General features: G+C 40.9%; 1 protein-coding gene and 1 long non-coding RNA gene across 4 annotated transcripts in view; one reads left to right on the top strand and one right to left on the bottom strand.

Moving 5' to 3' along the window:
* The window catches only part of enpp1 (ectonucleotide pyrophosphatase/phosphodiesterase 1), a 78,620-nt gene that overhangs the window by 36,882 nt on the left and 20,414 nt on the right, over positions 1 to 21,324 (bottom strand). For all 3 annotated transcript variants that reach the window (XM_053687340.1, XM_053687348.1, XM_017453396.3), the window contains exons 5-8: positions 21,296 to 21,324; positions 4,997 to 5,094; positions 4,720 to 4,799; positions 4,469 to 4,588 (exon numbers count right to left, since the gene is read on the bottom strand). The exon at positions 21,296 to 21,324 is cut by the window's right edge and continues 32 nt beyond it. In XM_053687340.1, the coding sequence (XP_053543315.1) occupies positions 4,469 to 4,588; positions 4,720 to 4,799; positions 4,997 to 5,094; positions 21,296 to 21,324 (327 nt within the window). The remainder of the gene's footprint in view (positions 1 to 4,468; positions 4,589 to 4,719; positions 4,800 to 4,996; positions 5,095 to 21,295) is intronic.
* LOC128635281 (uncharacterized) overlaps positions 1 to 21,324 on the top strand; it is a 49,214-nt gene that overhangs the window by 10,002 nt on the left and 17,888 nt on the right. The window lies entirely within an intron of this gene.

The following is a 21,324-nucleotide window of genomic DNA, read 5'->3' as shown; positions in this document are numbered from 1 at the left end:
AACAATTCTGCAATGGAAGTGTGTGTAATGAGCGATTTAATGTGGCACACTCAAGGACTGTATATGAGTGGATAACAAGGTGCCATTGACTTCCATAGTGCATTTTTCATGAATTTTTTCATGAATTTGCACAGTAGAGAGACTGGTCAGATTGGACACGCCCCTGCTTCATGCTGGCAGCTACCTGAAATGCAACATAAGATGGTGCTTCAAGGCATTTGCAGGTATAGTGAGTTTACTGTTGTAACTTAAAATGGAAGTTTGGCTCAATCCCTTTTCACTAACATGGGAATGGGCAGGGTTAAAAACTGTACTGCAGGCAGCCACTAGGGGGCCTCAGGGACAGTCTGGCTTCACTTTTAAACCCCTGCCCTGTTATGAAGTCCACTCATATATACAATCACAATCTCTTTCTCTCTCACACACACTCAATCTCGTGTGTGTGTTCATGTGTTGTGTGCCTAATGAAACAGACGTCTAAAGCAGGTGCAAAACAGCCAAGTTTCAGCAAATTAAAGTGGTTTATGATTTTCCTCCCTTTCATGTCTATTTTCCTATAATAAAAGTTTACATATGCAATCACACTGAGTCTGTTGGATTCCTGAGAAGCAAGGTCATTTCCACAATTATATTTCCACATTTGAACTGTAACTGTGTTTCAGAACGTAATACACGGTCTTTATTAAGGTTTTAAGGACAATGCTATATGGATTACCACAAATAAATACCACGTTGAGAACACCCACTGCTTCACCTCATCTATACATGTTACAGCTGGCCTCAGTGACGTGCAAAATATTCTAACTTTGCCAGTGGCAAAAAAGAGAGGTGTGTTTGTACTACATTTTGTCAGAAGTTGATGACTTAATTGTACAATTCCAGACCCAGTGAAGTAATGATAGTTTACAATGTTAAATTAGTTAATAGCATTCTCTCAAAGGAGGAAGCATTTGGACATCAATACAAGGAGATGGATGGATCCCTGCAATGGATTTCTTCCTCTTTGTACCCAGATAGACTCCATTTCCAAAATGCTTTCTGAATAAATGAATGAATTAATAAACGAATGAATAAATGAATAAACTAATCTTATATACTCATCTGGTTGCTTATAAACCCAAACATTGCAATTAAATATATGTTCAACCAATACATCTTTTATCATTGTCCCAGCCACCAGCATACACCAGGGGTTTTCTAGTAATATTCTGGGTTTTTTTCTCTCTCTCTGCCTGGTAGGATTTTCTTGTTAGCAACATGTAAACCTCTGCTGATAAAGAAAGAATTACAGTAAGGGAAATAAGTATTGAATATGTCAACATTATTTTCAGTAAACATATTGAGAAAACAATAGGTTGCGAAGGTCTTGGGAGAACTCTTTGCTTTTACCCATCATGAGATCTGTTTCTTGTGTGACACCTTGGTAATGAAAAGCCTTTTTATAGACCATCAATTTGCTAACCCAGCTGATATTAATTTGCACTTATGGATTTCAGCTGGTTCCTTGCCTTACCTTGCCTTGGAGAACTGCTTTTTCTTAGCGTGTTCAATACTTTTTTCCTGTGTCATTCCACTTTATTACACATAACTTCATTTATGGACTTTAATGTTTGTATTTCTTTATCTCTGTGGATTTCTTGAGTTAAAACCAAAGTCTGGTGACAATTTCCTGTGAATAGCCTCATTGGAAATATGTTTACTGAAAAAAATGTTGATGTGTTCAATACTTATTTCCCCCAATGTGTATAGCAATTATGCAGAGAAAAACAATATAAGCAGCACTGCCTCTCCCTTCAACAGCTTCAGTAATGAACTGTATTTAACCCAGAAAGGAAGACTTGTATTACATTATAAAAAAAAATGTATGTAGTTCATGCATTTAAATGGCACAACTCTATGTACAGTCAATTCAAGTATTGTTAGAGGAAATGAGCAAAAATCCATACAGTATTGAGAAAAAGTATTTGCCCCATCCTAATTTCTCTGTTGTTGTGTATATCTCATACTAAATTGTTTCAGAAATTAAAACAAAATGTAATATAAAACAAAGGCAACCTGAGTAAACACAAAATACAGTTTTTAAATGATAATGTTATTTATTGTAGCACAACAGTTATCCAATACCACCTGGTGTGAAAATGTATTTGCCCCCAAAGTTACTAATTACCCAAATCTATGAAACTGTATTCATAATGGGGTTCAGCTGGACTAGACGCAAGCAGGCCTGATTACTGCTGTCATGATTCCTCCTTGAAGCAGCGTGCTCTAAGCACGAATGCACAAGCACCTGCTTTTCCATTGTTGACAGTAGTGACATCTGGACACGTGTGTTTTGTTTATGTTTCTGTCATGTCTCCTCCCTGTTCTGTCATTGGCTGGGATTTCACGTGTGTCTGTATTGCCCTCAGCTGCTAGCAGTTTAGACGTTTATCATGTCCCCATATATACCGCACGCCTCCCAGCACACGGCGCAGAAGATTATTGTAGAGTTAGATTAGTTCGTTTAGTAGTCATAGTCACGTTCCATGTTTAGAGTTAGTTCACGCTGGATTATCCGCTCCCAGTTCCTCGTCATAGTTCATGTTTCTCGTTTTCTTTATCAACCCTGTTTTCCGTGACCACGACCTCGATTCATGTTTAACCCTGTGTATGCCTGTTTGCCGATCGCCTGACCTTCGCCTGTTTAGGATTACGTTTTTGGATCACGTTTTGGATTTGTCTGCCTGTCTCTCTTTTAAAATAAACAACTGTTCATAGTGCAATTGCATCCGTCCTATCTCCGCTCCGTCACGATACGTGACAACAATTGCAAAACCTGTTCTATCAAATCAACACTTAAATAGAATGTTTTCAACAGCATGAAGTTGGTTAAAAGGTCTTACACACTATGCCAAAATTAAAAGGAATTCAATAAATGATGAGGAAGAAGGTGAATGAAATACATCAGTTTGGGAAGGGTTACAACGCGTTTTCAAAGGCTCTGGGACTCCAATGAATCACAGTGAAAGCTAAATGGAAAAACTATAGTGAACAGTAGTGAACCTTCCCAGAAGTGGCCGTCCTTCCAAAATTCCTCAGAGAGCACAGCAGCCACTCATCCAGGAAGTCACAAAAGAGCAAAGTACATCAAAGGACCTACAGGCCTCTCTTGTATCGATAAAGGTCACTGTTGACCATTATCGGAAAGACACTGGGCAAAAATGGCATTCATGGAAGAGTGGCGAGGCGAAAACCACTGCTAACCCAGAAGAACATTAAGGCGCGTCTGAATTTAGCCAAAACACACCCTGATGATCATCAAACCTTTTTGGAGAATGTTCTGTGGATTGATGAGTCAGAAGTGGAACTGTTTAGAAGACAGGGATCCCGTTACATCTGGCATAAACCAAACAAAGAATTCCACAAAAAGCGCAACATACCTACGGTCAAGCATGGTGGTGACAGTGTGATGGTGTGGGGATGCTTTGCTGCTTCAGGGCCCGGGCAACTTGCAATAATTGAGGAAAACATGAATTCTGCTCTCTACCAGAAAATCCTAAAAGAGAATGTCTGGTCTTTTGTCTGAAAGTTGAAACTCAAGCGCTGGATTATGCAGCAAGACAATGATCCAAAGCATATGAGTAAGTCCTAGTCCTAGAAGTAAGTGAAAGTCTGATCTCCAGTTGTCGGAAGCGTTTGGTTGCAGTTATTGCTGCTAAAGGTGCCACAACCAGATTTTAAGTTTAAGGGACAATAAGTTTTTAATATGGGTGATGGGTGTTGGATAACTCTTTTTGCTTCAATAAGAAAATAAAAACTGTATTGTGTGTTTACTCAGGTTACCTTTGTTTTATGTTGTATTTCGTTTGAATATCTAAAACTATAGTATGAGATACACAAATACAGAATAAATCAGGATATATACTTTTTCACAGTACTGTATATAAAATGAATAACATGTACTTAGTAATAGTTTGACCTTGCAAAAGCAGAACATTTTTCTTCTTCATATTCTTAGCCTTGAGCATATGAACGGCACTGATCATATTTGGTTGCTCACTCTTGCATTAACTTGTTGGCACTAGTCTGCTACCATAACAACATGGCACCATGTGAAAAAAAAAAAGCTTTCAGCATTTTTCATTTTATCAATACAGGCCAGGCTGGTTATTGTGCTATGGCAAATAAGAAAAAAAGAAAGAAATTTTCTAGATAAAAAGCCTCCATACAAAGAAGAGCATCTGAGATATTTGTACAAGATGGTAAAAGGGCTGCTGTAAAAAATGACTGCATAATGAATTTCACTAAACTTGGTTTCCTCTGCCGTGACGTGCCGTGCAATGGACGTGCCGTGTTCAAATATTGCTTGTGGAAATTATAAGCAATTTAAGCCAGTGTTTTGAATCCAGCATTAAAGCAAAACTTTTACAGTGCCTCCATATGACTAAACACAAAATATTACTCTAGTTACTGGTTTGCACATACTTACTGGTTCACCATGGTACCAAAAGGCATTAAACTTCTCATTTCCTTTCAAACTGAAGGTGGCATTATGGATAACATCATACATCTTATTGTCCACAATCCCATGTGACTCCGGATAAAGACCCTTTGAAAAATATATTATTTAATGTATTTATTCTTTTATAGATGTCATACCCAACCAGAATAAGCTTTTTTAAACAGTATAGATTGCAAAATCTTTATTCCAAGTAACATGCACATATTCTCTCTACTTACTGTTATAATGGTGTAATGATTGGGGAAGGTCTTTGTGGGATAAGCAGGACGCATATATTTTGTAGAAGTTCCACATTTTCCTGAAAAGACAAAAAGGGTCAAATGTTTTCCTCTATTTTTCCTAATATCTTCTTATATCCTTAAAACAATAAATGGCCTTCTGGTTGCAAATATGTTTTAGACAAAAATAAAAAGTTTTTAAAAGGTGCAGTGAAGTCTTTCCATAATTATTTCTACAAAACCACTCGTAAGACATAAATTAATCAGTAACACATACTTAGCTTGCTGATGGTTGGAAGTTGGCCTCCATAAACTTTTAGGTACTCTGCTCTGAAGCCATCCAGTGATATTAGAATTAGTGGTGGTTTGGAAAAACTGTCAAAACAAAATGAATAACATCAATGCAATTTGCTGCTGTACATCTACAATGAATAACAACATTCCAGATTAAAGATGTTATACTCATTTAGTCCTTTAGTCTTTACACTGATTTAATGATTTAGTCTTTTTGAATAAGCCACTAATGCAAAGGAGTCACTGCCATGGGCTGACTCCTTTCTTTTAGTTAATCAGAACTGTACCAGGTGGACCGAAGACAGACTATAACATGAGCAAAAAACCTTATCAGGGCTTTTGCCCATGTTGTATTTTCAAGAGAAGCTCAACATGTTTTTGACAATTATTGAGGAAGAACTGACAACATAAGAAATTCTGAGACTGAAAATGGAGTAAAGAGAGAACCTCAAATCTCATTCAAATGACCCAATTGAATGGCTTACAAACTGAACGTGACCAGAGTGATTACATCAGCCAAGGACTCTGATATGTAGTCCCCTCTAAAAGTACTGAAACAGCAAGAGCATTTCTTTTGTTTTTACATCTAGACGTGCTACATAAAACATAGAACCTTTTGTATTGGACCACACAATTTTTAGGTGAGCAAAATATTAGATCAGAGGAGCTTTAAAGTAAATAAATGTAAATCACACTTAATATTTGGTTGCATAACCCTTGCTTGCAACACCTGCATCAAGCTGGTGAATCACTGACACACCAGTGGTTTCTCTCTTTTTCAGGACATTCCAAATTGTTGTATTGGCTATGCCCAATGCTTCTGCAATGCCTCTGATAGGTTTCCCCTGTTTTCTTAGCTTCAAAATGGCTTGCTTTTCTCCCACAGACAGCTCTCTGATCTTCATGTTAGTTTATCCTTTGTCTTCACAGACAAAACCCAGGTCTCAAACCAAGACTAGATATTCAGAGCTATTAATAGTTTAAACAATTAATCCAACAGGACACACTTGGGCAATAAGAAGCAACGGTCAGTCACATCTTCCAATATTTTTGATAACATGGCAAATGGAAAGGTTCAAACAAATGGTGAGATGTTCACAATTGTTTAACATTTCTAGATGTAAATATGAGGAAATGAAAGCTGAACTTCTGATCTACCGCCTTGTATTCACCTTTTGATCTCAAATCCAAATGTCTTCATTGTATAGCGAAACAACCGAATCAAGCTTGTTATTCCAGGAATTTCAGAGGGGACTTTACAGCTGATGTACATAAATTGCACCTAAAGGCTTCCGCCAAGTCAGTACATCCTCAAACCAGTCATTATAAAATAACAATCTGGATAGCAAAATGATTTTTTTGACATATTGTAAAACAAAAAATGTTGCTGAATATACCAAACATAACACATCAAGTAGGCTTCAGTGTTCCTCTCATTACAGACAGATGTAATGTTGGGAATTAAATATAGTTCCCCCAGAAACACAGTGCTACTGATACATTGTCAGACAAGGGGATAAGTAGCACAATGTCAAGGCAAAAGTCAATAAATACAGACAACAGAATATACAATAAACTATACAGTATCTCTCTTGTGAAGTAACTGAGTAGATAGGTACCAGAGTGAAGTGATATGTAATTAAATGAAATGATAATCAAGTGGATCTGTTGAGGAGTCTGATCCTCAACTTTCGGAAAGTAGCTGTTTTAATGAATCTGATAGATGCTTTGTAGACTTCTTCCAGGAGGGAGGAGTTTAAACATTCCATGGGGAGGTGGGAGAGATCCTTTCTGTGCTGCAAGCCATCTATTCACCTCGTGCCTTAAATGTCCTCAATGGCAGGAAACCGGTGGACTGGGCAGTTCTAACTACCCATGGAGCTATAAAATTAGAGATATTTACACTGCTATGTTTTATAAGTGCTTCTGACATTTCAGTAAGTCAACTAGAATTTAATTTGAATCAAAATACCAGTTACAATTATCCACAATGCTACAGCCACACAGTCAGCCTATATATAAGTAAATTACACATTTTGCTCAGCTTTCCCAATCAATACAGATGCAACACAAACATGCCATTACAGGTCACGAACTGAAAAATTGTGCAGACTCACCATATGACTTCTTGTAGTTACATAAGCAGTGAGAGATGATGAGGTTCTCTGTTTGTTTTAGAAGAAACTAACAAATCACACAAATAACTAAGGTTTCTTTTAAATAAAAATTCAAGTGAAGATTTTAACAGAAGAAATGTATGGCAGACTGTATGATGGTGTTTTAGGACCACTATTTAAAAAAAGATTCAAGAATAGTGTCATATTTTGAGGGGAAAAAAAATGTTCCAACTGTCAGAAATTGGTCATGGAGGTGGATGAAAATGCAGGCAGTTTATTTTTAAACAAAACAAGAACAACACAAACAATGTGAATATTGGAATCTCAGGCTGAAACTAACCATTTTCATAATCGATTAATTGGCCAATTATTTTTTTTGATTAATTGGATTAAAAAAAAACTTTCAATGCTTTCATTAACAAATAACTGACTATTGCAAACATTACATGGAGCATAACGTTAGCTGGTTTCACTGCCACAATGCCAGCTGCCTCACACAAACATAATATTGGGGGTCTTTCAGGTGCTTCGCCAAATTTGAGGTGTTTCCTTGCTTTGTTTGAAATGAACGATAGCATCAGTTGCACACCGGCTTCAGAGCATCAATAATATGTTTGTTGTCATCTGCCTCAAATGCAAAGTATTTCCACGTGACACCTACCACCTTTCCTCTCAATGAGTCGTAGCTAAACTTGTCGCCATCTTCTCTAGTTTTTCCCGTGTGCTTGTAGGCGTTCTTTACCACTTGTGGCCCAACTAAAACACTAAAACACCATCATTTACCCTACCGTCATTTAAGAATGGTTGGTACTGACTTGGTACCGAAGTATCGGTTCTCGTGACATCCCTAATTTTATTTTTATATATATATATATATATATATATATATATATATATATATATATATATATATATATATATATTTATATATATTTATATATTTATATATATATATTTATATATATTTATATATATATATATATATATATATATATATATATATATATATATATATATATATATATTACATACTACACACACACACACACACACACACACACACACACATATACACACCGTAATTTTCGGACTATTGAGCGCACCTGAATATAAGCCGCACCCAGTAACTTTAAAAAGAAAAAAAAATTTGTACATATATAAGCCGCACTTGTCTATAAGCCGCAGGTGTCCACATTGTAACATGAGATATTTACACAGAAAGATGTTACACGGAAAGATTTTTTAAACATTTAATTAAATGCGTATCATAAATGCTTTTTTCCGAACAGTGCCTGTAACACGGCTAGTTAAAAAAAAATTTAAATACAGTTGCCTACCAGGAAAAGTCATTGATCACCATCTTCATCTTCCTCCTGTGCACTAAAACCACTAAAGTCGTCTTTTTCAGTTGCTACGTTTACATGGACAGCAGTAATCTAATTTTTGACCTTAATCTGAGTAAGATAATAATGTGATTAAGGTGTTTACATGAGTCGCTTTTAGAATACTCCTGTCATGTTCCCGTTTTACATGATTTAGAACATAATTAGATTAACAGCCCGTGTCATTACGTCACCGCGCCATGCCGCCCGACGTCCCTCCAGAATTTCACGTATCAACATACAGTTCATCTTCGTTATGGTACCGTATACAGTTTTGGGTGTTTTTATTTTTATTTTTTTTACGGACGCTTTACGTGCAGTTAATTATTTGTCATGCTATACGTGCTATTAGACAACTGCTTGAAGCGGTGGGTGTGTCCCAAATTGCGTAGTTACCGTCCATAAAGTAGCAGAGATACATGTATTTTTCCCCACTACAGGCCTATAGTAGGAAAGTATGCAATTAGGGACACAGCCGAACTCTCTTGTTCGCCGTAAAACGTAAAACTGCCGTGTGTGATCGTGACCTGATGCAAAATGCAGTGAAAACTCCCACACGACGTTCAAAATGTGATTAAGGTGTTTACATGTCCCTATTACATGTCCATAATGCGACTAAAACAGGAGTACTCCACCTGTCTTAATTAGATTATTGCTTACTTTGATTATGACCTTAATTAGATTAAGGTAAGTAAAAATTGCTGTTTACATGGTAGTTTCTTAATTAGAGTATGGTCTTAATCGGATTAAGAGTGGATTATTGTTGTCCATGTAAACGCAGCTAGTGTCGGAATTGAACAGCCTCAGTATTACCGGTACTTCGTCACACACTTCCTCAGTCTCTCTTTCGTTGTCGCTCTCAATGTCACTTACATCTCGAGGCAAATTCGCCCTTGAGCTTGTGCTGTCCTCTTTATCATGCAGCAGTCCAGCCTTTCGAAACCCGTTGGTGATAAGATTTTTTGACACTGCTCCACACTGTTAGGATCCACTGGCAGACTTGAGCAAAAGTTGCTCTTCGCATGCGGCCAGTTTTGGTAAACGATTTCTCGCCCCTAGTCATTCAAGCCTCCCACTCAACTCGGAGTGCCACTTTAACTTGAAAGCTGCATCATATGCATTTCTTTGTGTGTTTTCCATGATGAGGGTGTGTGCATGAAGCGCAAAATGACTGATCTGAAGAATTTAGTGTGAGTGCGTTTGATTTCATTCGAACAGTTTCATTGGTCCACTGTGACCTGTTCGGTAATTTCATTGGTCCAGTGTGACGAGGCTAAATGTTTTGGCGGCATGAAGCTCGTTAGCCCGTTAAAATCCATCAATTAGCCGCATCATTGTTTAAGCCGCAGTGTTCAAAAAAAGTAGCAGCTTATAGTCCGGAAATTACGGTAGTATTTATGCATTATTTTTCATGGATGCACAAAAATGTAACCGATAATTCAACTACAATACTAAGTTAATAATAAAAGCTCACTTTCACTGCACCTTATGGTTTCCGTTACACATCTTACACAGATCTTACTTGTGCTCCCACTGTTGATCACTGCGTCTACATTGTGAGTGAGGAGCCACGCGGCCTTGCTCCTAATGGATCACTTACAGATCGCTCCTGTTATAATAAACGACAGAAGTTACACTGCAAGCACACAAATAATATAATGACAATAAATTTTATTTAAACTGAACCTCTTAAGCAACTTGCACCATTTTCCCCCAACCCCTTGAACTGTGGAGCATTTTGGATATAAACACAAGTTTGTGCTCGTGCATCGCTTTCGTGCTTCCGCGCTACACGAGCTCCACTTTGTAAAGTTTGCAGGTTATAATCTTCTACACTACTTTTCATATAAAATGCACCCCTGCCTTAGAGGACTTGGAGATGGCACATTTTTTCTGTTGTCACTGAGGTGATTGAGGTCATGTTGGTTATAAAAGGAAACGTTGACTCGTGTCACATTACGTGCGTTTGACTCCATGTGCCATCGTCTGGCTTATAGTTCTGGATAGTAAAAAAACGCTCGTGTTCCATTTGAGATGATACTACCTTCTAAAATTCCTACACTAGATGGCAGAGCGCATAGTGTAAGGGTATAGTATGTCATTTGGGACAAAACATCGGTCTGTACTCTCCAATGTGTGTTTTCAGAACAGAAGTAACAATGAGTAAACGTGCCCCATGCCACACGCAGACCAACTAATTGAAAATGAGATTAGTTGACAACGATTTTCATAATCGATTATTATCGATTAGTTGTTGCAGCTCTACTAGAATCCTAAACATGATCTCAAGGCAAAAACATACGAAAGGGTACACACAACAACAAATCATGACAATGAGACAGAGAAAAACTGGAGCTTAAATAGTGGTGCTAATCAAGGTATAACAAGACACAGGTGAGAGGGGGCTGATCGGTTGTGTAGTTCTGCACTGTTCAGTGCTACCAAGACACCAACAAGACAATGATCTAAAGTACAGGGCAAAAACTACAAAGGAATGGCTTTTTAAAATTGGGTTTGTGTTTTGGAATGGCGTCCAAGCCCAGACTTAAATCCAGCTGCAAATCCATGGAATTAAATGAAAATTGAGGCCTGTAGGTGACATGACATAGCCACTGTATTTACTTAATATTCCTGAGCATCAAACAGTTTGACTTTTGACTGAATTTGCTGAGACGCCATTTGTAAACAATCCTTCTCACTGTAGAATGGTGAATTTCAAATTGTTTGGAGATGGCCTTATAACACTTCCCAGACTGATGAGCAGCAACAATTTCTTACTTTACTTGTCTCTGATGTTCTTTCAACTTCGCATGATGTAGATAGAGACCTGAGTGCTAGAGAACACCAAACTGCCAAAAGTTCTGCTTTTATCAGAGTGCTACTGTCCTACTATGAAGCACAAGAGCCTCAACAGTGATATATAACACAGATAGATAAGACTGATAGCGTGTTACCAGTTTGTCTAACTGTCTAACTCCAATAGATGAAGTAAAATAAGACATAATGAAAAGGTATTTTTCCATTGTAAATATGAGCTCAACAGGCCAATATCTTGCCATGTCATCCACTGAGAAAAGACACCATTTAGAGGATGACAAGTCACTCTCAAAATTTAATGTTTCACTGGTTATGGCTAACATTAGCTATTGTTAGGGCAATTTTGCTCTCTTGGACTCCTGGCCATGGATTGCTGTGGCAACTCAGCATTTAAACTTGCGATCTCCGGACAATAGGTGAATGCTTTTTCATTTTTAAATGGAATTTAAATGGCATATGCAGTGAGACTAGGCTGTGGGGGGCTGAGCACAGACACACAGTAGGCTTTTATTATAACTTTTTATTTAAAGAGTGTCTTGAAAGTGAGGAAAAGGGGAGTGGAGTGAGGGGTTCTGGGGCTGGTGTCATCTTCTCCAAGATAGCATGGTGGTGTGACCCAGGAGTGCTGAAGCCTTTTTGGGAGGTCAGTGAGATCTGGGTAGGCAGACAGGGAGCGTGGCCTTCATCTGAGATATTTTCTTTTGTTTTGAACAGAGACAAAAGCGTTAAAAGTGTCATGGAGACGGTCGCTCCACTTGCTGGATTGGCTGTTCCTGTTGGCTGCTGGATTGCTGCTGCGCTGATCATTAGCCACCAGCTGTGTGTGTTTCTGCGGCCTTGCCTTACAGCCTTGCACTGTTGGGCTGTCCAAAACATTAGTGGTGCTGAAGCAGAGCCGTCCTTTCAGTACCCTAACAGCAGTCATGGGAGGAGCCTTTTTTCCCCTTTTGTGCATGGGCCTCCAGCCCGCCTTCACAGTACCCCTTGATGTCCCTTCTTTGTAAGATCTGAGGGGGAAGAGCCTACAGAGGAGAAGTTAGGCACGAATCTGTGGTAGTACCCTGCCAACCCCAAAAAAAGCATGTACCTGTTTCTTTGACGTCGGCTGGGGGTAGTCCTTAACTGCCTCGATCGTCTGTGTTTGTGGTTTTAGGAGGCCCTGGCCGATACGGTATCCTACAGTACTATCGTACTGTGCCTTGGTCAACCCCAGGTGACACTTTTTCAGGTCGGCCATCAGCCCGGCCTTCCGGAACTCCCCCAGGTGGAACAGGTAATCCAACCAAGTGGAGGAGTGTATGACAACATCGTCCAGTTAGACGGCTGTCAATGGACGATGTGGTTGTAGGATGATGTCCATTAGTCTCTCATGGGCACTCGGTGTAACCCAAAGGGGAGAACCTGATACTGCCAGTGGCCATTCACGGTACTGAAGGCGGTTTTTGGTCTTGCTTCTGGGGCCTATGCTACTTGCCAGTAACCAGTATGGATATAAATTGGGCTCTCCCCAATAGCTCCACTAGGTTGTCCACTTGGGGGGGGGGGGGGGGGGGGGGGGGTTGGATAGCTGTCGAGGTTGTGGGCTTCAGCACAACCATGATGGGGCTGGACCAGGGGCTGGTGGGACCCCTCGATGATGCCATCTTTTGAGCATTCGGCCAACTTTCTCCTCAATAGCCTTATGGCGGGCCTCTGGGACATGGTAAGGCCACTGTCTAACCACAACTCCCTGATGGGTCTTAACCTCATGGTGGATGAGCTGCATCATCCCTGGGGTAGTTGAGAAAACGTTGACAAACTGATCCATCAGCTCCTGTCCTTGTGTGGGGGCAGACACACACATATATTTGTGTGACTGCTCACTTACCGGGCTGCTGCAGGCAGTAGTTCATGGGACCCATGCTCTCAAGGACTGTGTACAGGCCTTGCCATCGGGCAGAAATTTGTAGGAAGTGTTAGGCACTAACAGGAGTACTCGATGCCTGGCTGCAACTCCCATGGTTGTGTCTTGTGGTTCTATGTTCTTTTTTTGGTCTTCCTGAGTGGCTTCCATGTGTTCTTGTATCATCGGGGCCACTTGGTTGATCCGCATCTCTCGCATGAACTCGATGATGGCATGAAACGGTGACGGCTGTTCCTCCCAGGCTTCCTGGGCCACGTCCAACAGTCCTCAAAGTCGCCATCCGAAGTGGAGCTTGAACAGTGTGAAGCCCTAGTGTGAAGGATGCTTGAGGGCACTCCCGGACAGCAAAGAGGATGTAGGACAGGAGGAGGTCCTAGTTCCTCCCTTCCTCATTTATCACCTGGTGCAGCATCCGTTTCTGGGTCTGGTTAAAACATTCCATCTGTAGGTGGTAGACGGATGTCCTCAAGTGTTTAACCTGCAACAGCCAATACAGATCAGACATTAGTTTAGAAGTAAAAGGCATACCTTGGCCAGTTAGCATTTCTTTCGTGTTCCCAACATGGCTGAATAGGAACCATGAGTTCCTTAGCAATGTTGTGGGAGGTGGCTTTCCATAGCTGCACCACCTCGGGGTACCTGGTGGTGTAGTCCATTATGACCAGGATGTATTCATGACCCCGGGTGGATTTTGCAAACGGCCCTACAAGGTCCATGCCAATCCTTTCGAAGGGGACACTGATGAAGGGAAAGGGAATGAGGGGTGCCAGTGGGGGTTTCCTCTGGGTGGTGTGCTGGCACTGGGGGCACTGCTGGCAGAAGCCTCATACCTCTGCGTCCTTTCCGGGACAGAGAAAGTGGCCCTTCAGTTTTTCTAGCATGTTTTGTGCCCTCAGGTGACCGCCAAGTGGATGGGCATGGGGCAGGTGTATCAGTAGGTGGGTCCATGCCTTGGGGACCACCAGGAGGTCGCAGGTTTCTCCTTTGCAGTTGGTCCTGTATTAGAGTAGTCCTCCCCTGACCAAGAAGTAGTATGTGGGGAGTCTTTGGTCCGGGTCTTGGTCAACCCCTTTGATCTGTCGCACCTGGGCCCAGCAATGTTTTAGGCGGCTGTCTTCTTTCTGCCCCCACCCGAAGTCCCCCTATTGTGTCACCTGCTGAAGTACTTATTCCGAACCCTAACCCTCTGTTGGCATGGCCTCATCCCGTGGTGATCCTTAGGCGGGGCGACTTCACTCTCCCTGGTGTAGTTCCATTCAGGGCAGCGAGGTGGGAACCTTCTAAGATGGTTTGGGCTGGCTGCTCACCACCCTTCGCTACTGAGTTCCAGGGTGGCCATGGCTCATTCCAGGGCCTCTAACATCTCTCCAGGGTTGTTGGGAGCCAGCATTCCAATGGTCTGGCATTCCGTGGGTGGCAGAGTTCTTAGGAACTGGTCCATGGCTACCCTCTCTGCAACCTCGGTGGCAGTTTTTTTGTCTGGCTGCTGCCACCTCTTGGTGATGCAGGGGGTTGGCTCTGGGCTGGTAGCTCCACTGGTGAAACTGGTGGCTGCTGACTGGTTTGGTGCCACTTAGGTACAAAACTGGGTGCTGTTTACTTAATACGTGTCTTGAAAGTGGGGAAAGGGGGAGTGGAGTGAGGTCTTCTGGTGCTGGTGTCTTTTTCTCCAGGACAGGTGGCATGGTGGTGTGACCCAGAAGTGCTGAAGCCTTTTTGGGTGGTCTGTGAGCTCTGGGGAGGCAGCCAGGAAGCGGGGTCTTCATCAGAGTCAGTTTCTTCTGTGTGAAACAGAGAGAAAACCGTTAAGTGTCATGGAGATGGTCGCTCCCCTTGCTGTAGGAGGAGAGCCATCTTATACTCTCCCGGCGACTGCTGGATTGCTACGGTACTGATCATTAGCCACCAGCCATGTGTGTTTCTGTGGTCCTGCCTTGCAGGCATGCGCCATCAGGCTGTCCATAACATTAGTGGTGCTGAAGCAGAGCTGTTCTTTCAGCAATCTGGCAGCAGTCCTGGAAGGAGCATTTTTTCCCTTTTGTGCGTGGGACACACAACATTTACAAGCATGTCAGAAAGACATGCCAAGATGCGTGTCTTGTGAAGCTAAGACACAAGATGGCGGTGCACATGGATGAAGTGGCTTGGTACTTCCATATAAGTTCTCAGTTTCTGTTTGTGTTAAGTTGAGGCACATTTAGCATACAGCTGTCTTGATCTTCTAAGCATTGGTACTACATGCAGTCACCTCGAGTTTGAGTGTAACAAATACCAGCGGAGATCGCCACACCACCAGGATCAGTTTGGGTTATTATTCCAGCAGGAAGACAACAGCGTTGGTAGAGGGAATGGAAGCAGAAGTGAGGGAAGAGAACGAGAATACAAGCTAAGCTAAAGGCTATGCTGCACAAACTACTGCGCCCAACCATATTTCTTGCAAACACCTGATCCCTTTCCAACAAGATGGACAAACTGCAACTGATTATAACACTTCAGCTAGGTACTGGTCCTGATCATGACAAGAGACATGGCTAAACCACAACATTCACAGCTCTGCAGTGAAGCTAGAAGGCTGCACATTGTTCCGCGCCGACAGGACATCTGCTGCCAGCAAGAAAACAGGAGGTGGACTTTGTATATATGTGAACAATACATGGTGCACATATGCAGTCACCACAGACAGACTCTGCACACCCGATTTGGAATACATCATGGTGAGGTGCAGGCCTTTCCAGCTTCCTAGTGACTCATATGTGGTTTTTGCAAATGCAGTCTACATACCACTGCATACTAATGCTAAGCTAGCACTCGAGTTACTACACTCAGCCATTAGCAAACAACAGAACTCACATCCTGAGTCTTCATTGTACATGTAGCAAGGGGATTTCAAAGAGACTCAAAGTAAAATGAGGAACCTTGGAGTTATTTTTGATATCAGCCTTACATTTGATTCTTTTGTACAGAGCACAGCATCCTTTTTTCACCTCAAATATAGCAAGACTACACCCTATGCTAAATTTCTCTGTAGCTGAAAAGCTGATAAACTCATTCATTGTCACTCAGATAGATTACTGTAACGCCCTTTTAGCCAGAATTTCTAAATCTACACTCAATAAGCTCCAATATGTACAAAAACGTCTGCTGCCAGGATCCTGACTGAGACCAGGACATGCAATCATATTACTCCTGTTTTGGAGTCCATGCACTGGCTCCCAGTCAATTTCCGTGTCTATTGTAAAATAATGATCCTGACATACAAAGCATTATATGGCTTGGCTCCTCATTATTTATCTGCTTTGCTAATACCTTACACCCCAAATCGCAGACCGCGCTCCTCACAGTGAAATATGTTAACGGTTCCACAAACCCGCTTAAAATCTATGGGTGATAGGGCTTTTTCTGTCTATGCTCCTTCCCTTTGGGACTCTCTTCCTCTTGAACTTACGGAAGTTCAGACCTTTGACATATTTAAAGCTCAACTCAAGACATAATTTTTTTGAACTAGCATTTGCTTGCTGATGTCTACTTTTATTATTATTATTATTATTATTATTATTATTATTATTATTATTATTATTATTATTATTATTTCAATTAGGCAAACCTCAGGTCAGTTTATCCAAAATTCCACCAGAATGTTAAATGCTCAACCAGAGGTAAGAACACACTAGACCAATTTTTAGGCAAATGTTGACATATTAGGCCCCGGTATGTCCCCATCTAGGACAGTTTAATCATCTTTCGTTCTTAATGCTGCCAGCTTATAAGCCACTGATTAACACGATTAAACCAACTAGCAAAATGGTTAGAGTATGGTCTGATGGAGCAATGCTACACCTATAGGACTGTTGTGTGCACACAGAGTGGAGTGTATTTTATAGATCTAGAGCAATACAGAGTTAAGGAAATATGTGTGTTCCCTAACCAGAAACCCTGGATGAGGTCGGGGTAATCTGAAAACGAGGCATAAAAGCAGCAAAACTCAACCAAAAACTCAGAATTGAATACAGTTTTAATAACAATAACCCATGACATAAGTGGCAAGGCATACAAGCTGCCACAGACTTCAATATGAACGATAACCAGCCTATAAACAGCAACCTCTCCATAATGGAAGAACTCAACATGTTCTTTGCCCACTTTTACAGAGAGAACAATAGTAGGGAAACAGTTAGGCCTGCACTGCCACCTGACCAACATTAACCGCCAACACTGGACACTGAAACTGCACAGAACCATTCCGACCTTGTTAATGTGAGGGAAGCGGCTGGTCCTGAAGGTGTCCCAGGGCGTATATTTCATGCATGTGCTGACTAGCTGACAGAGGTCTGTACCAGCATTTTTTCAAACGGTCCTTGACCAGTGTCATTGTCCCTACCTGCCTCAAAACTACAACAATTATGCCCATCCCCAAAAAGCAAATACAATCGTCTGATTGCACTCACGTCTCTGATATCCAAGTGCTTTGAGAAGCTGATACTGGCAGATATTAAAGGCATCATCCCTGCCACTCTGGACCAGTATCAGGTTGCCAATAAGGCAAACAGATCAAAAGAGGATGCAATCGGCCTCGCCCTCCACACCGCATGGGTGCACCTGGATGGGCAAAACATGTATGAATGTCAGAATGCTCTTCATTACCCAATGCAATGTTGTCCAAACTCCAACTTCCTGACCAATTGACCCCAGAACGTCAAGTAAGGAAAGCAAATATCCTCCTGTCAGGTATGAAACCTGACAGCCTGGTGCTCTGCCAACAATCTCATCCTTAACACCAGGAAGACAAGGGAGATTGTGGTGGACTTCAGGAGGAAAAAGAGAACTGAACTTAGTCCTGTGCTCATAAATAGCAATGCTATGGAGAGACCCCCAGTTTCTTTGGGGTGAACATTATAGACGACTTCTCCTGGGCCACACACATCTCCACCATCAGTGGAAAGGCACAACAATGCCTTTGCTTCTTGAGAACACTGAGGAGAGTGAGATTGCCCCAGGATCTTCTCATGAACTTCTATAGATGTACAGTGTAGCGTGTACTGACGTACTGCATTAAAACATGGTATGCCAGTTGCACAAGAGAAGACCAGAAGGCTCTGCAACGGGTCATCAGGGTGGCTCAAAATATCATTGGCACATAGCTACTGGCAGTTGAGGACATTTATCTGCCCAGATGTCAGAGCAGGGCCTCTAAAATGATCAGGGACCCCACACTCTGCACACCACTTCTTCAAACTGCTCCACTCTGGCAGACAATAAAGGACAATTCACTCACACACCACAAGGATGAAAAACAGCTTCTTCCCCAGAGCTGTAAAATAACTGAACACTGCCTGATTCCACCCCTCACCTCACAACCAGAGTTGGGTTTAACACATTATTGTAATCTAATTACTTTTTCTGATACAGCAGTAATGTAACACATTACATTTAAAATTTATGTAATTTGATTACAGTTACTCAATAAAATTATGTTACTTGCGTTACAAATTTATTGTTAAGCAAACAATATTAAGTAAAATGCATTTTTTAAAAATAAAATCAAGTTTTGCCCCAAAGATTTTTTCTTTGGCCCAGAATATTTCTCCACTTGAGCGGATTGCCACTACGTAACTGAAAGTCAGTAAAAGAAGACTGTCTATAGCTTTATATATTCAGTGAACCGAGGCAAGACCAATCAGACAGGGTTTACAGGAAAATACGTGGAAATACTCGTGTCTTATTGTCTGACAGCTCTCAATTCTGCCAAACGCTAGCTCACACAGTCAGTGTTAAGAAAAATTAATATACGCCAATTTTTTTAACCAGTAAAGGAGTTGAAACGGAAACATCCTTTGACGCGGAGCAGGAACATGTCTAAATGTGTAAATGTCTATATGAGTTCCAGTTTACATGAACATGATATGAGCAGAGCATAAAGAAAGAATATGTACTTTGCATGGCACTATATCAGCTAGCAGTAGCATGATAACTTAGTTGTGCCTCCCCTTGGTTAGTGACACCAAACGAGCCCAAGACAAGTGTTGTGATGAATATACATTTTTTCTGATCATGTCATACACTGTGTGCTAACATTACTGAAAGAACTGTGAGTTTCACTTTGTAGTGTATTTTTGTAGGTTTGATAGGTTATTGAATGTAACATGAAAGTAAAGTAGTTAGTAATCTGATTACTTTTTACATGCAGTAATCAGTAATGTAGTCACAATTTTAAAGTAGTAATTAGTAATCTGTAGTGGATTGCTTTTTTTGACTAACTTACCCAACACTGCTCACAACACACACACGCACACACACACACACTTTGTGACTGCTCAATATCAGCATGGCTTGTGACCATAACTTTGGTGGGGCAGGACAACATTAATAATGACAAAGCCTCAAACTCAGTTTGGCAGCAGTACCCCTCACCCTACTCCCCTAATGGATGGACACTGGGATGGCATGAAATTTTTCTTTCTGTGAGATTTTTTTTTTTATCCGGAGTGAGAGTTTTCTTTCTAATCCTGTAATGTTTTTCTATGTGTGATAATGAGATCTAATTGAAACTGCAACCCCTCACCATCACCAACAGACTTCCACCACCTTCAAAATTCCACTTTAACCCCTGCTTAGAGTCCTGTTAAACAGAGTCACTTTCATACTACCACCAGATAATGCCAAGGTGCAAAGATGTCAGCAAAAAAGTGCAAACACCTGAATCTTTGTGGTGGTTTGTTGCTTAGATATTTTACAATGAACTGCACTAAGAATATAGTTGGTTATGCTAGCATTATAATATAATATAATATAATATAATAATAGTATTTTTATAATTTTATTTTTACAGTATTATAGTGTTATTAATAAAGAATACCTCTGATCACATTCTGTATAGGACCTGGATCAGATCACATGCCTGGATTGATAACAATTTTGCAGTTTCATCTTTATACTAGTGTTATTCACTGTTATGAAGAGAGAGATTCACTAAATCAATCCTGGAAATATCAGTGTTTAGGGTACTATCAGCAGAATAACAGGTATTTCTCTTTTGTTTTCTTCTGCCTTCTCCTTTGTGGTGAGTGCACCAATTTCAATCCACTTGCTAGCTAGCAACACCCACATACCTTAGGCATAAGCTGGTGGTTGGACAATTCCTTAGTGACCTCATGACCAAACCCAAAGTTCACACCTATGGTTATTTCACCCAAATTTGTGAACCAGGTAATTAATCTTGCAGGATCCTACAGAGGTCAATCTGTAGACTGTTTTGTACTGTGACTAAGTGCTATACAGAAGTATTTGAACCACATAGAAGCTATTCATTCATCAGAGCAGTTCTTCACCTGGCTCAGTAAAAGACACAAGGGCTTCCCCATCTAAGCATCAACTGGTCCACTATGTGACAGAGTTAGTAACCACAGCTCACAAATTGGCTGGATGCTCAAATCCTACCGTGGAGTGCCATTCCATGAGGAGTGTCTCATATACTGCTAAGAGCCATGGCACTCCAGGAGCATTACTGTGTACCTCTCCAGATTGTACAAGGTCAATATTACACCTCCTATTTGTGTTAGCACGGCAGTCATCTCGGTTATGTTCATAGTCAGCCACAGGTGGTTCCTCATCACCTTGTGGTAGGGGGTATCCAGAATTTAAACACCATCTCTGGTTAGAAGGGGAGAAATAGAATGCAAGTTATGAATGTCACTTGGTTCTATGAACAGCAGATGTCAGGGTCCTCTGTCATTTGAAACTGCCATCAACCAAACAGGCACTCGGCGAGTAGGTTCCAGGATGGAGCATAAGGTATTTATAGCAAATACACTGTCATTTTTGTGACTTTGTTGAAGGTCTCTGTATGGTGTGCTAATGCACGCAAGCATATCCAGGTGTTAACCACCATCCCAGGTAGTATCAGATGTTCAAATAACCACAGCTACATTTGTACCTAGCATTAAATTACCTTAAATGCCCATTACAAATACTATACCTGTAAAAGTAAAAATCAGGACATTGCTTCAAATTGTACAAAATTTATACAAGCATGCACACGAAAACTGATTTCTAACTTTAGATCATACCTTTCAGGGCACTGGGGTGTCTTGATATC

The sequence above is a fragment of the Ictalurus punctatus genome, chromosome 2, assembly GCF_001660625.3.
Source record: "Ictalurus punctatus breed USDA103 chromosome 2, Coco_2.0, whole genome shotgun sequence".
NCBI classification, from domain to species: domain Eukaryota; kingdom Metazoa; phylum Chordata; class Actinopteri; order Siluriformes; family Ictaluridae; genus Ictalurus; species Ictalurus punctatus.
The sequence above is the reverse complement of the archived record's forward strand: the minus strand, read 5'-3'. Positions and strand labels throughout refer to the sequence as shown.